We start from the raw sequence: 15,136 nt of genomic DNA, 5'->3' as shown, positions 1-15,136 counted from the left end.
ACTAGTCTAATCATGGGACAATTCACAATGACCATTAGCCTACTATATGGTACATTTTTGGACTGTGGGAGGAAACTCATGCATTCCAAAGGGAGGACGTTGAGACTACTTATAGATGACCTCAGAAATGAGCTCCAACTCCAACACCCCAAGCTGTAATCGTGTCGCACTAACTGCCACACTGCCGAATGCAGACAGTTGCCTGAGCTTTGAAGCCTGGACACGAGAACTACACGTACCCATGAACATCAAGACTCCAGAACCTAATCATTCCATATTTCGTAATGTTGCAGTAAGAACTAGCTTTTGCTCTTTAATGCTGCTTAGGTTAAATAACATCGAGTATGCTTGCAAAATTATTGGCAAGTCAGTAATTCAATCACAATTATTAAAAAATTATTGTTCCTTTAAAATGTGTGACACAGTAAAGCCAATTTTTGGCCAATGCATGTTAAAATGTTTGGAACAGTCAGCAAAACAGACACTGTGGCATTGAAAACTGATCAGCTGTTAAAACTCCAAGTCACAAACACCCACTTTGTGGAGTCGACAACACTCTGCAACAATGAATAAAATGTGGGGCAGGAAGCTACATATAGGATGAAATAGGACAAAAAAAATCTATGGAAGTGGTTGAACTCCAGCTGGATTTTGGTAAGTGGTAATGGAACAAGAGCTGCGCCAAAGGTTAGGCAGCAATCATACTCTGCTTGCGAAGAATGGTAAAGAAAGGCTGGCTAGATGTTACAGACGTTGGCAAGGTGGTGGATACAACATTGAAGGCTAATGGACAGTATTTGCAAAGCTTCTGTTCAACTTACTGTATTGATAGGGTAAATTGGATTAGCAATGTTGATCAAAAGGACTTTATTGCATTTGGAGTCGTCATCATCCAGCCTGGCGATTTTCTGACTCGTGGAGAAGCAAATATAGGCCAGTTGACCCGCAACGTAAATCGGATTATCTGCTGCGTAGTTCACACAGCTACATGCACCAGCAATGTCCTCGAACTCCACCAGTGCTTGTTTTCTCCTTGGCATCAGCATAACGCAACTGCAAACCAAATATAAAGAGCATCAGAGACACAAATCCCGGGGGGGTGGGGGGGTGGTGGCTTTTTCTTTAAAAAAAGGATAACTCATCTGTGAAGTGTATGGACCATAAAAAATCCAGAATGCATAATGAACACAAATTTTTGGCAGTAAGGACTTCCAGCACTGATTTATTATCCACACTGAGCACCACTAGATCAAGAACACCATTAATCAAATACCACTTGAACTGAGTTGCTAATTGGCATTAGGTACTGAGGCCAAAACCAACCTACCTGTCAAGCACACAGATGCATTAAAACACAAGATTCATTTGGGATGCAACATTTGCAGCTCTAGTGCAAGGGAACGGCCATTTCCAACAAGATTCCCACCACCGACAGTTGGTATTGCATGGCACTCACAGCAGTTACTGCCTGTTACGCCGCTGGCATTTATGGCAGCAATGAAGGCCCAAGGATTCTTTTTGAAAAGTCAGGGTTGTTAACCTTGAGCTGAGCCTGGAGGATCAATGAACCACTCTTAAGTCTAGCCTCTACCCTTTGACCTATCTGGTAGGGCGACCCTACCAAGGGCCAAAGCACAAGGCCCTGACTCCAGCCAACAAAGCCATCCGGGGTCATTAAGGTACACAAGCCTCCAAACCCCACAACAAGGCTCTGGTCCTCTTGGAGGGTTTAATGCCATTACCTCTTCCTAATTCCCCACCAACACTTCTGACCAGATGATGAGCTGGGTAATCAAATATATACTGTAATTACCAGATCAGATCTAGAACTGGTAAGTGAATGGAACTACTCCCAACCAAGCAGTGCTCAGTATGACATGTATCAGCTATTGGGTTACTTAAAGACGCCATGAACTCTTACAATTAAATACACTGGCAAGAGTTCACTTGCCTACACAAATGCAGCCCCATCAAAAACTTCATTCTATCCAGTACAGAGCACCCCGTTAGCTAACCATTCTCTCTTCACGTTAACATCATGGCTATAGTGTTCACCTTCTCCAAGATGCTCTGCAGATACTGCAATAGCACCTCAATTCCTTGAATGCCACCAAGATTGGACGGTCCTGTGGGAAGACCAACTTCTGAGTCACGAACCATCCCGATTTGAAATACAAAAGAATGGCAGATTACTGACTGTCAGTCATAGAACTCTATCCTAATGAGAACTGTGGGAGTAGCGTTACCAAGACTGCCAGTAGTTGAACACAATGGATTATTGTCCACCTTCACAGATGATTAAGTGAAAAGAATCTGTCAGCAATGCCTATAGCAGTAAGCAAATAAAGAAAATGAACAATTGTGACTCATTGCATTGTCCTGACCTCAACCTCAAAGAACGTCTCACTGAAAGGAACAGGAAGCTTGCCTATATTTAACTAATTTATGTTTCAATGAAGAGGCCCACAAGATTCAGCTCGAGTTGGTCTGTAGCAGAGGTCCCAGCCTGGAGCCCATAGACCCCTTGCTTAATGGTATTGGTCCATGGCATAAAAAGGGTTGCGAACTCCAGGACTCTGTAGGGTTATGAATGGAACTGCACAAGGCAAGGTTCCACAACCAAATCCGGAAAAAAAGTTAATTTTGGGTACAGACATTAGATTGACCAGAATACCAACTAAGGCATTGGCAAGCCCTCAGGCGTGGTAATGCGTGTGGTTTTGGGTCCCCTATCTAAGAAAAGATGTACTAATGTTGGAGAAGGTTCAGGAGAATGTTTCCAAGAATGAAAGGTTAACATACGAGGAGTGTCTGTTGGCTCTGGGCCTGTAACAAGAGGAAATCTCAGTTAACACTCAATATGTTTTAAAGGCCTATTCCAGGGGCTCCCAATCTCTTTTATGCCACGGACCCCAGGTTGGGAACCCCTGGGCTAGACAGACAAGATGAAGACAGGATGTTTCCTATAATGGGGGAGTCTTGAACCAGAGGGCACAGCCTCAGAACAGAGGAGGAATTTATTTTGCCAAGAGGGTGGTAAATCTATGCAATTCGTTGCCATGGGTGGCTGTGGAAGACAGATCACTGGACGTATTTAAGGCGTAGGTTGATTAGACCTTGATTAATCAGGGCATGAAAGTTAACAGGGAAAAGGCAGGAGAATGGGGTTGAGAGGGAAAATGGATTAGCGACGATGAAATGGCTGAGCAAACTCAATGGGCCAATTCTGCTCCTCTCTCTTATGATTTTATTACTTCCATGCTTGAATTTAAAAGCACCATTGAATCAATCCTATCTACTCAATGTACAGGTGACTCAAACCACCGTCTTATCCAGCAGGCTCTGCAGGGCCATGCCAATAATTCACTGAAGTGTCAAAACGGACCACTTGCTGAAACTTTTGGTTGGGGGTGAGGTGGAAGTGTAAACTATCTCCCACTGCAGAGAATTTCCAAATGGGCTAAGCTCAACATCTAGATATGAAACGCAAGCTTCAGGAAATTCAATAAAAGAGTATAGTTCAGGATTCTCATGCCTACATTAGAAAATTACCACTAAACATTCAGCAGTTGCTGGACTACACACAACAAAATGGACCTTGTATTGAAGCACTATCAACTGAAATCAGAATCAGGTTTAATATCACTATATATTATTATGTATCATTATGTAGTGAAATCTGTTTTCTTTGCAGCAGCAGTACAATGCAATAAATAGCGGAGAAAAAAACTGCAAAGTATATGTAATGCCCTGGTTCACATTTTTACTGTTATTCAGTATTTTTACTGTATGTATTTAATTCAGCAGTTCTGTAGGAGCAGTCTGTTCAGCTGGCAGTCTGTTTGGGTTATTATTGTTGAAGATAAGGAATGTACTCCATCCAATTAGGATAGTAGAAGGTTTTCTTGGTGAGGGCCTTGGGTTTTATTTTGGTTTGGCGGGAGATGATGCTGGGGAGAACCAGTTGCAGGATAAGATCTGGTGGGAGACCCATCTGTTTGAGATGGATTGTGAGCGACATTGAGAAGGTCGTGTGCATTGTCCTGTTGACTGAGGGCCAAGTGTGCGAATGACAGAAGTTCAAGATGAAGTTCAAGATGAGCTCCAACTTGTGCACATTTAATTGCCTAATTAACATGGGCCCTTTTATTTTTGTTTTTCTTTACTAACTCTTTAATTAAGATTTATAAATATAATTCCTTTAATCGTATGCAGCATACTGTCTTATTTCGTGGCACTAATTTGTAACAGGGTAGCAAATTACAAATTATAAACATAGATATAAAAATATAGTTAAATTAAATTAGTGCAAAAATAAAAATAATAAAACAGAAGCAAGGTAGTGCTTATGGGTTTAATGTCCATTCAGAAATCTGATGAGAGGGGAAGAAGCTGGTCCTGAATCGTTGAATGTGTGTGTCTTCAGGCTTCTGTACCTCCTTCCTGATGGTAACAATGAGAAAAGGGCATGTACTGGGTGAAATGTCATCTCTTTGAGGCAACCCTCTCGAAGTAGTGCTGGATACCAAGGAGGCTAGTGCCCATGATGGATAGTTTAGCAAAAGACATGTTACATTAAATCAGGATTCTATTTCAAGTCATCTACAACATACCTGATGTTGCCAAAATCCTGTAGTGCCTCCATGAGGTCCACTTCCACAACTCCATCTAACAGGCCCCGGACATGTACCACAGCAGATGGCATAATCTTATTGTGGTTTTCTGATCCACCATCCTGCAATGAAGATGAGTTCAACTATCGTCATATCACTACTTCACTGTTAACTAGTTATTTGAAGATGACATTTTCTTTGTAACCGAATTACCCATTCATTATATGCCCATCCCTTTCAAAAGGAGTAATTTGCTATCTTGTCCATTAGCACAGAAGACAATATTCAATTTGTGTCACACATATCCCATCAGTGGCTGAGCTGAACAAATCTGATTAAGTAACCCATAGAATCTCAAATATAAATAACTGGCTAAACCCGATTGTACAACAAACAGGACTAATCTTGGAAAAGGAAATACAACCTAATTGACAGAGGCACGCCCCCCCCAAGATAAAAACAGTCGCAGAAGTCAAAGATTCATTTTATTGTCAAAGTATGCATGTACAACTCTGATATTCATCTTCTCCAGATAGCCATGAAATACAGAAAACCGCAGGGAGGGGGTCATTAAAAGAAACATCAACCCCTCCCTCCCTACACTAAAAGAAAAAAGAAAAAAACTTTCAAACCCCAACCCCCCACCCCTTCTCTTGCGCAAAAAAAATCACCCACTCAAGAAGACAGCAGCCAGATGGGCAAAGGAATTAAATTGGCCAGTTTTCACTGAGCCCCAGAAGTCTTAGTTAAATTAACCAATACTCACTGCCCAAACTCGCAGTAAGAGTCAATTCATTACATCAGATTAAGAAACATCTAATCCACAGCCTGGGATAAGCCAGTAGTCAAAATTATATTGGCCATAGTAGATGTAAGAAATGACTTACATTTAGGAAAGAAATTGGCATTAAAGGTCACACTTAAAAGCAAAGCCACCCCCTCAACTCAAAAGCAAGCAGTTAAAAAAAATTGTCAAGTACAATCCCTGAATTCTTAGAATGGGAAGAAAACCTGCTAAGGCGCCCCCTCATCGACATGCAAGGATATCCAAAAGCCAACAATAGAAAGGGTCGGATTGGAACAATCTAGACCATGTAAATTATTCTCCTAAACGAGTCCCGTCCAAACCACGTTTTCGCATTCCCAAAAATCAACCTCACTGCTGATTTTTTAAAAATGCAGCCACTGTAATTGATTTAACGTCCAAAGCAGGGAACGAGTTGAAATTAACTAAAAAGAAAAAGGAAAAGACGAGCTCATTTCTCAATTTTAACGAATGCCATTAGTCGAGTCCGTTATCTAACAGCGCCCAGTAGAAGGCGGGCATCATGTGGGCCCTGTTCCATCCCCGCCGCAGCCGTTTGAGCGGCGGCCCGGCGCCCGCCTGCAACTCGAGGGCCACGGACCACCTGCTGCCACTAGGCCTCAAAGCCCCTTTGTTCAGCCCTTCGTCCCGAGTCCCAGGGGAGGGGGTGTAACACCCCGTCGGGCATACCCCCACTGCGCCGGAAAAACCTGCTCGCAGGAGGGGATAAATCTCCCTACACTCACCCTGTCGAGCCTAAAGCGCTTCGCCTGGTGCCTGCCCGCCATTCCGCTCCACAACGAAATCCCGCTCGCCGACCGTCGCCTTTGCACACGACCGAGGACGAAAAAAATGGCGCCCGCATGCGGTCTCTTTCCGCCAGAGGTCCCGCCCCCTCGCCGAGGCTGGGGCGCCAATGGGTCTGACCCACGTCCATCATCCGGCATCCTCCAATCAAGTGGGTGGAAGGTCGCCCCTCCCCCTTCTGCGGGGAAACTGAACAACACTTGGCGGCGCGGGTTTTCATTCATTAAATTCTACGATGTAGTAAACCGGGGGGGACTCAAACGCCGTGAATATTTCGGAGATCGTCGTCGGCAGAGAAAGGAACGGAGCTTGCTGGTTATGGCTGGAGGTGTAGAGGGATTTGGTGGGGGCCAGGAACTTGGGAAAATGTTAAAGTGTCACCGCTGGACAGAGACTGGGCAAGGGAAGAGGCAGAGACCTTGCTGAATTTCCAGCATTGTCTGTTGTTTTTATTTAAGGGCCAGGAAAGGAAGAAATAACTTCTGTGGGACAAGACACTCTGAAACAACCAATGAACCAGGACAGAGCTGTGGATCCTAAGGAGAAGGTAGAAGATTGGAGGCTGTGGAAGGAAGATCTCCACTGAAAATCAGTGGCTCAAAGTTCAAAGTAAATTTTATTAATAAAGTACATATATGCCACCATATACAACCCCGAGATTCATTTTCTTGTGGACATGCTCAAACGATCTATATAATAATAACTATAAACATTATCAATTAAAGACCACCCAACTGGGACGTTCAACCAGAGTGCAGAAGACAACAAACTGCGCAAACACAGAAAGAAGAGACAATAATATCAATAAACGAGCAGTAACTATCGTGAACACGAGATGAAGAGTTCTTGAAAGTTAGTCCATAGGGATTAGGAACATTTCAGTGATGGGGCAAGTGAAGTTCAAGGGACCGATGGTTGAATCAGAATCATATTTATTATCACCGACATGTGACGTGAAATTTGTTAACTTAGCAGCAGCGGTTCAATGCAATACATAATCTAGCAGAGAGAAAAAATAAAATATAATAATAAATAAACAAATAAATCAATTACGTATATTGAATAATTTTTTAAAATATGCAAAAACAGAAACACTGTACATTAAAAAAGTGAGGTAGTGTCCAAAGCTTCAATGTCCATTTAGGAATAGGATGGCAGAGGGGAAGAAGCTGTTCCTGAATCACTGAGTGTGCGCCTTCAGGCTTCTGTATCTCCTACCTGATGGTAACAGTGAGAAAAATTCATGCCCTGGGTGCTGGAGGTCCTTAATAATGGACGCTGCCTTTCAGAGACATCGCTCCCTAAAGATGTCCTGGGTACTTTGTAGGCTAGTACCCAAGATGAAGCCGACTAGATTTACAACCTTCTGCAGCTTCTTTCGGTCCTGTGCAGTAGCCCCTCCATACCAGGCAGTGATGCAGTCTGTCAGAATGCTCTCCATGATGCAACTACAGAAGTTTTTGAGATTATTTGCTGACATGCCAAATCTCCTCAAACTCCTAATAAAGTATAGCCGCCGTCTTGCCTTCTTTATAACTACATCAATATGTTGGGACCAGGTTAGATCCTCAGAGATCTTGACAGCCAGGAACTTGAATCTGCTCACTCTCTCCACTTCTGATCCCTCTATGAGGATTGGTATGTGTTCCTTCATCTTACCCTTCCTGAAGTCCACAATCAGCTCTTTCGTCTTACTGACATTGAGTACCAGGTTGTTGCTACAGCACCACTCCACTAGTTGGCATATCTCACTCCTGTACGCCCCCTCGTCACCACCTGAGATTCTACCAACAATGGTTGTATCGTCAGCAAATTTATAGATGGTGTTTAAGCTATGCCTAGCCACACAGTCATGTGTATACAGAGAGAGTAGAGCAGTAGGCTAAGCATGCAACCCTGAGGTGCGCCAGTGTTGATTGTCAGCAAAGAGTATATCTTATCACCAATCCACACAGACTGTGGTCTTGCGGTTAGGAAGCCAAGGATCCAATTACAGAGGGAGGTACAGAGACCCAGGTTCTGCAACTTCTCAATTAGGATTGTGGGAATTATGGTATCAAATGCTGAGATATAGTCGATGAACAGCATCCTGACGTAGGTGCTTGTGTTGTCTAGGTGGTCTAAAGCCGTGTGAAGAGCCATGGAGATTGTGTCTGCCATTGACCTATTATGACGATAGGCAAATTTCAATGACTGTTCCTGAACCTGGTGGTGTGGGTCCTGATGCTCCCGTACCTTCTTCCTGATGGCAGCAGTGAGAAGAGAGCGTGTCCTGGGTGTTAGGGTTCCCTGATGCTGCTTTTCAGCTTTTCCTGTAGATGCGCTCAATGGTTGGGAGGGCTTTTTGCAGGATTTTGCATTCAAGGGCATTACTACCACTACGTTGACTCAGGCCTAGGGGGCCGGCGTCGGGCACGATGACGGACTCTCCACTTCTCCCTCTCCCTCAACAAGGGCATTAGTGTTTCCATACCAGGCCGTGATGCTGTCCCAGAGTCAATGTCCAATGATTGGGTTCATCGTCCAGTTGAATGATGGCATCCAACCACCATGGATGCAGCAGCCTCTCGGGGGTCAACCTGAGAGGGCCAACCAAAGGTGCTGTTTTTCCTTCGTTAAATGTGTTTCAGGATCGCAAAACAATACTGGACTCTGAGAACTTTGGGTACAGCATTGGCGAGCTATTCATTGATCAGAGTAGCCGGCCAGGGTGTCGGTGGAGGAGTTCAGACTGGGTTCGGAGGAGCTGCCTGATGCTCGAAGGCATTGGAGTTGTTGCACGAAGACAGCATGCAGTGTAATGGTGGGTGATTGTTTTGGGTGGTTCTCTTGTGATCACACGACTCTGTTGGACATTGATAATGTAAGCTGCCGCGGGCCTGTTTCCCCTGTTTGGTAGAAGGTCAGGCAGCATGGGTGCTGCGCGGCCTCGGTTGTAGCAAGCACTAGGCCTCAAGCCGTGGGCATACCTGGAGCTGTAGTCCAGGTGAGGAGATGCCGGAGGCAGTGCAGCATAACATTTGTGCTCGGTTGGTGGCTGGCTTCCCGTCTGTGCTGCCCTCCCATGTTCAATCAGTGGAATGACAGGCTAGATTGTGTGCATCTGTACGCTGCCGGGAGACTGTACCCACAATTTAGATTAGATTTAGATTTAGATTAGATTATGAGGACACGCAGTCCTCTTTTATTGTCATTTAGTAATGCATGCATTAAGAAATGATACAATTTGTTCCTCCAGAATGATATCACAGAAACACGAGACAAACCAAGACTAAAAAAACTGACAAAAACCACATAATTATAACATATAGTTACAACACTGCAAAGCAATACCATAATTTGATAGAAGAACAAACCATGGGCACGGTAAAAAAAATCTCAAAGTCTCTCAAAAGTCCATCATCTCATGCAGATGGTTGAAGGAAGAAGACTCTCCCTGCCATGAGCTTCCAGCGCCGCAAACTTGCTGATGCAGCATCCTGGAAGCATCTGACCACAGTCCGACTCTGAGTCCATCCGAAAAATTCGAGCCTCCGACTAGCCCTCCGACACCGAGCACCGAGCACCATCTCTGCCGAGCGCTTCGACCCCAGCCCCGGCAACAGGCAATAGGCAAAGCTGAGGATCTGGGGCCTTCCCCCTCCGGAGATTCTCGATCGCACAGTGGCAGCGGCAGTGAAGCGGGCATTTCAGAAGTTTCTCCAGATGTTCCTCTGTGCTTCTCACGGCTGTCTCCGTCAAATCAGGATTGTGCACAGCATCCTAGTTCACAAATACGATATCAATTTGGAGCGGCCACGTGTGCTGCGTCGCGCCGCCATCTTCTCCTCCCCTCCTCATACACCAAAGACGCTTGCAGATTTCTACAGATATGCTGTGGAGGGCATTGTAACCGACTGCATCACCATCTGGCTGCTGTACAAGGTCAGAAAAAGATGCAAAGGGTTGCATCGGGATTCGATCCCCAATCTTTCAGCTGGTGCGCCTACAGGCATGCTACTGTGACATCCAGTTTTTGTCCTTAAGGACTGAGGCCCCCTGTTGGCCAGTGTTTCCATTGGGCACTGTGATATGAAGAGCAAGCTGTTGTCCATGCAATAGGCTTCCCCTCTCCATGTAGCTGACGAGACAAAGGAATGGCGGAGACCGATACAGTTCAGCACCAGCGGCGTCACAGGAGTTGCCAGTCAGTGTTGAACTCAACGTTGGACTGCCTTGGGGACTGTAGCTCCGGATTTTTCCTCGGGGATTAATCCCAAATCCTTCCCCATGAGTGGGCACAGCGGAGGTCTGAGATCGGAGTTTTCCTTCTCCCAGATGAGCTGCCAACCACGGCTGATGAGCCCCATCTGCCCGAGGCGACTGGTGCTGAGGAGCCAGTAACCCTCCTTTGCCCCTCCTCCCGTTGGTAGAAACAAAGACGAGAAAATCTGGTGGAACTCAGCGGGCCAGGAGGCATCTACAGAAGAGAGAAAACAGTCGACCTTTTGGGCTGAAACCCTTCATCGGGATGGTTTACTCCTTTCCATAGATGCTGCCTGGCCTGTGGATTTCCTCCAGCAATTTGTGTGTGTTGCTCCCATCAGTAGAAACAGTGCCAACGGTCTTAGTAGCTCAGCCACAGGTGAAGGCCAGGAGCTGGACTTGGTTGTCAGAGGCTATTTGAGACACACACCATTGGGAAGCATTTAATAGGTAGTGGGAGTTTATTGCCGCTATATGCCCCTTCTAAGACAACCTTAAAGAACCATAACACCAAGGAATTTCAAGTTACTGACCCTCTGATCCCATGATGAGGACCGGCTCATAAACCCATAACTATGGTTCTGCTACCACTGACCAGCAGCTAGTGTATCCACAGTGGCAGCTGAGCTGTGGGTTCGATTCTGCTTGAGGGGCCATTTCAGAGAAAAGCCATACTGTTTATTTAGCACATGGAGACACTGGAGTATATGCCAGCCATTATAGAGCAGATTAAATGGGCCGAATGCCCCAATCCTGCTCTTAAGTTTTATGGTCTACAGTGGATTCTAGTTAATTGGGACACATTGGGACCTGCACATTTTGTCTCAATTAACTAGCTGCCACAATTAGCTGAAATTTCACGGAAATAGTTACAGAATTGTGTGATCGAGAATCTCCGGAGGGGAAGGCTCCAAATCCTCGGCCTTGCCTATTGCCTGTTGCCGGGGCCGGGGTCGAAGCGCTCAGCAGAGATGGTGCTCGGTGTATCGGTGTCGGAGAGCTGGTTGGAGGCTCGGAGTTTTCAGACGGATTCGGAGTCGGACTGTGGTCGGATGTTTCTGGGATGCTGCATTGGCAAGTTTGCGGCGCTGGAGGTTCACCGTCTGCGTGAGATGATGGGACTTCCGAGAGACTTTGAGACTTTACCATGCCCATGGTCTGTTCTTATCAAATTACGGTATTGCTTTGCACTGTTGTAACTATATGTTGTAAGCATGTGGTTTTGGTCAGTTTTTCAGTCTTGGTTTGTCATGTGTTTCTGTGATATCACACTGGAGGCACATTGTATCATTTCTTAATGCATGCATTACTAAATGACAATAAAAGAGGACTGTGTGTCCTCATAATCTAATCTAAAATTATAAAAAATATCAAGCTGAGTTACAAATGTTGTACTTAAATGAAATACAGAGCAAATTAGAACACTACCAATAGTAGTACAGTACTTGAAAAATGTGTATAAGTTCCTAGTAGTTATTGACAGAGGAATTCATCCAGCGTACACTGCCGTGATCTTTTGATCTACTATAAATGAACAAAATCAGTGTAGACACCTAGTGTAGATAATGGACTGTCTTCATATAATAATCTTCGACGATTGCATCCTCCAGATCTTCATTTTTATTGCAACATTCAAGATGATTGTCAATGCCTTCAAATTCTTCATAGTTTCTAACTTGTTGAAGTAGTGAAATCGTTTCATTTTTCACTCCCAGCCGTTTCTGGCATCTCCAAGCCTGAATACTTGAAATCACAGCGAACAAGACAATTCTGAATGGTCTTAATTTTCGCCAGCTATCAGTGACAAAAATCTCCGCTCTTTGAACGCAAGCACACACAACTGATGCTATTTAAAAACTGTTCGCTCTTAGCAGGGTGTAGTGTCTAACGGCCACACAACGTGCACACTACTGATACTAGTTAGAAACAATTCAGCAAGTCTCCTGCCCCAGTTAAGCAGAATAGAGTCCCAAATATACAAAGGGAATCCTGGCAATTTTCTCAATTAGTTTTTGTTCTTTAGGAGTTGTCCCAAATAAGCGGATGCCCCGATTAACCAACAGCCCAATCAACCAGAATCCACTCCATTTACATCATCTGCATAAAAAGCTGTAAAGATCAACTGCGATTCGGTTCAGGGCTTCTGTCATCATGTCACTGAACACCGCCAAAGATGGAGGACCCTCACTGCTGCCCTAAGGCATGTGACGTAACCGACAGTAACTGGCATGACTCAATGAGCAGGGACACAGTCTATATTTGCCCCTAAGACCAGTTGGCAATATCATGAAGACATTACATGGGGTGAAGATATGATAAACATTCTTTCTGATACAATTGGTTTGTTGATCATTACAGATTGTCTCTCTGGTGCTTCCCACTCCCTCCTCTCTCCCTTCCCCTTTTCCCAACCATAATTCCCCTCTTCCTGCCCCCTTTCCCACTCTCAGTCCACCATGGAGACCCATATCAGAATCAGGTTTATCATCACTCACATCGGTCATGAAATTTATAGGAATAGGTACAGACTGTGACCCATTAATTCTTGTTTGACAGTCTGGATTCTGGTTACCCTTTCTCTTGCAGTTTTCGAGCGGTTTGATCAGGGCAATCGATGCGGACGGAGGCGCTTCCGCAAAGAATGGACCTGTGGCCTTCAGTGGGCTATCGGGGCGGTGCTGAGTTGAGCTAAACTGGATACTCCTGGACTCAAGGTTTGATGTTCGATATTCTATATGCTGTTCACTTGCTTTTTGCTGTGTCACATGACCGGCAACAATGAATATAGAAATGAGTCTAAAAGGGCCTGTTTCCGTGCTGTAGTTTTTCTATGGTTTCTTACATTACAGGGCCATATGCCTGGGAAACGTGGAAGAGGAAGGCAAAGAAGAAAATATATGGACACTGTGAAAGAACTAACAGATCTAAGTGTGCGAGATATCATTGGGTGGGATCGTTCGATGTAGAAAGCCACGATCGCCCAAGTGTGTAACGTGCAAGGCACATGAAGAAGAAGAAAGAATAAAACAGTAAGCAGAGCAAAACCTTTCACATTCAGTAGCGTTAACTTATTTTTTTAAACTATAGAACAATTGTAATTCCTGCGGGCCCCTCAGGTGATACATTTCAATGCTTGAGGGGCTTCCCCACCTGAGCCAGCCCCTCAGTCGTAGCGGACGGAGCCCGGCCTGTGGTCCTTCTCCACAGAACCTTTGTGATGGCCACGCCGAGCTTCAGTGTGTCCCTTGGAACGTACTCCTGCATCCTGGGAAGTGCCAGCTGTCGGCGTTCCGTTACGGATACCTCGCAGTGCCACCAGGCTCGGGGACCCCAGCCGTTGTCAGACTCTCGTACGGTAAGATGGACTTCTGAACTCATAATCGTTACGATCTTGCCCTTTATCATTTACCTGCAATGCACTACTTCTCCTAGCACTTTTACACTTTGTTTTGCTCTGTTAATGTTTAACCTTGTACTACCTCAATGTGTAATGATTGGATCTGTATCCGCAGTGTGCGAAACATTTCCACACGTGGAAAGGGCAAAGGCAGCATAACAGTGGCTATATTTCATCAGGAGTTGGAGGAGATTTGATACGTCACCGCAGACACTTGCAGCATTCTGGCTGGCTGCATCGCCGTCTGGTATGTGGAGGGGAGATCGAAGTGAGCTGCAGAGAGTAGTAAACTCAGTCAGCTCCATCACGGGCAGTAGCCTCTGTCGTATCCAGGACACCTTCAAGGAGCTGTGCCTCAAAAAGGCAGCGTCCATCATTAAGGACCCCCATCACCCAGGACATGCCCTGTTCTCATTGCTACCAACAGGTAGGAGATACAGGAGCCTGAAGGCACACACTCAACGATTCAGGAACAACTTCTTCCCCTCTGCTATCAGGTATTGAACCCATGAACACTACCTCATTACTTTTTAAATTTCTAGTTTTGCACTATTTATTTAATTTCATTACTTAATATATTTTTTACTGTAATTCACATTTTTTTCTATCATTACATATTGCATTATACTGCTGCTGCAAAGACAACAAACTTCATGACATCTGCCAGTGATATTAAACCTGATTCTGCTGTGGCAATGGTAAACTAATACCAATACCAATTTGGGTGGCAGGGTGGAGATACGTCTCTACCAAAGGAGGTGTAAGGCGCTCCTCCCCTCCGCTAGCCTGCAGGTCACCCTTGGGCAAGATGTAGCGCCTGCTTAGCCTCCCCTGATCAGAGTCATGAGAAGCTGTGGGAGCAGATGGTGGATGGTCTTATGAACCGCTGGTGCAGATCACAAGTGCTGGTTGTGCGGGACTACTGACAATCTCTGTTGATAACGGCTGAGGTCACCCGACTTGTAAAGACACGCCACCCAGAAGAAGGCAATGGCAAACCACTTCTGTAAAAAAGTTTGCCAAGGACAATCATTAGATTAGATTAGATTCAACTTTATTGTCATTGTGCCGAGTACAGATACAAAGCTCCTGATGTCTCTGTTGGTGTCTCCCCACTGCCCCAGGAATCATCTATAGAGCAGAGAGGTCTCTTTGACACCGCTGCTGGGAGATGAACTGGGACACAGACCTCTGCACACTTTTCCATGACTGCAAAGAGATGAGTGACCGTCTCTTTCTACACTGCAGCCACGTTGGGGGCAATGTGCG

General features: G+C 45.2%; 1 protein-coding gene across 1 annotated transcript in view; it reads right to left on the bottom strand.

The window, feature by feature from the left end:
• LOC134352656 (heterogeneous nuclear ribonucleoprotein L-like) overlaps nt 1-6,291 on the bottom strand; it is a 39,581-nt gene extending 33,290 nt beyond the window's left edge. The window contains exons 1-3 of the mRNA XM_063059998.1: nt 6,165-6,291; nt 4,614-4,735; nt 822-1,053 (exon numbers count right to left, since the gene is read on the bottom strand). Of these exons, the coding sequence (XP_062916068.1) occupies nt 822-1,053; nt 4,614-4,735; nt 6,165-6,206 (396 nt within the window). The 5' untranslated portion in view covers nt 6,207-6,291. The remainder of the gene's footprint in view (nt 1-821; nt 1,054-4,613; nt 4,736-6,164) is intronic.
• Between the last annotated feature and the right edge of the window lie 8,845 nt (nt 6,292-15,136).

This window comes from Mobula hypostoma, chromosome 10 (assembly GCF_963921235.1).
Source record: "Mobula hypostoma chromosome 10, sMobHyp1.1, whole genome shotgun sequence".
NCBI lineage: Eukaryota > Metazoa > Chordata > Chondrichthyes > Myliobatiformes > Myliobatidae > Mobula > Mobula hypostoma.
This window is presented reverse-complemented; position numbering and strand designations above follow the sequence as displayed.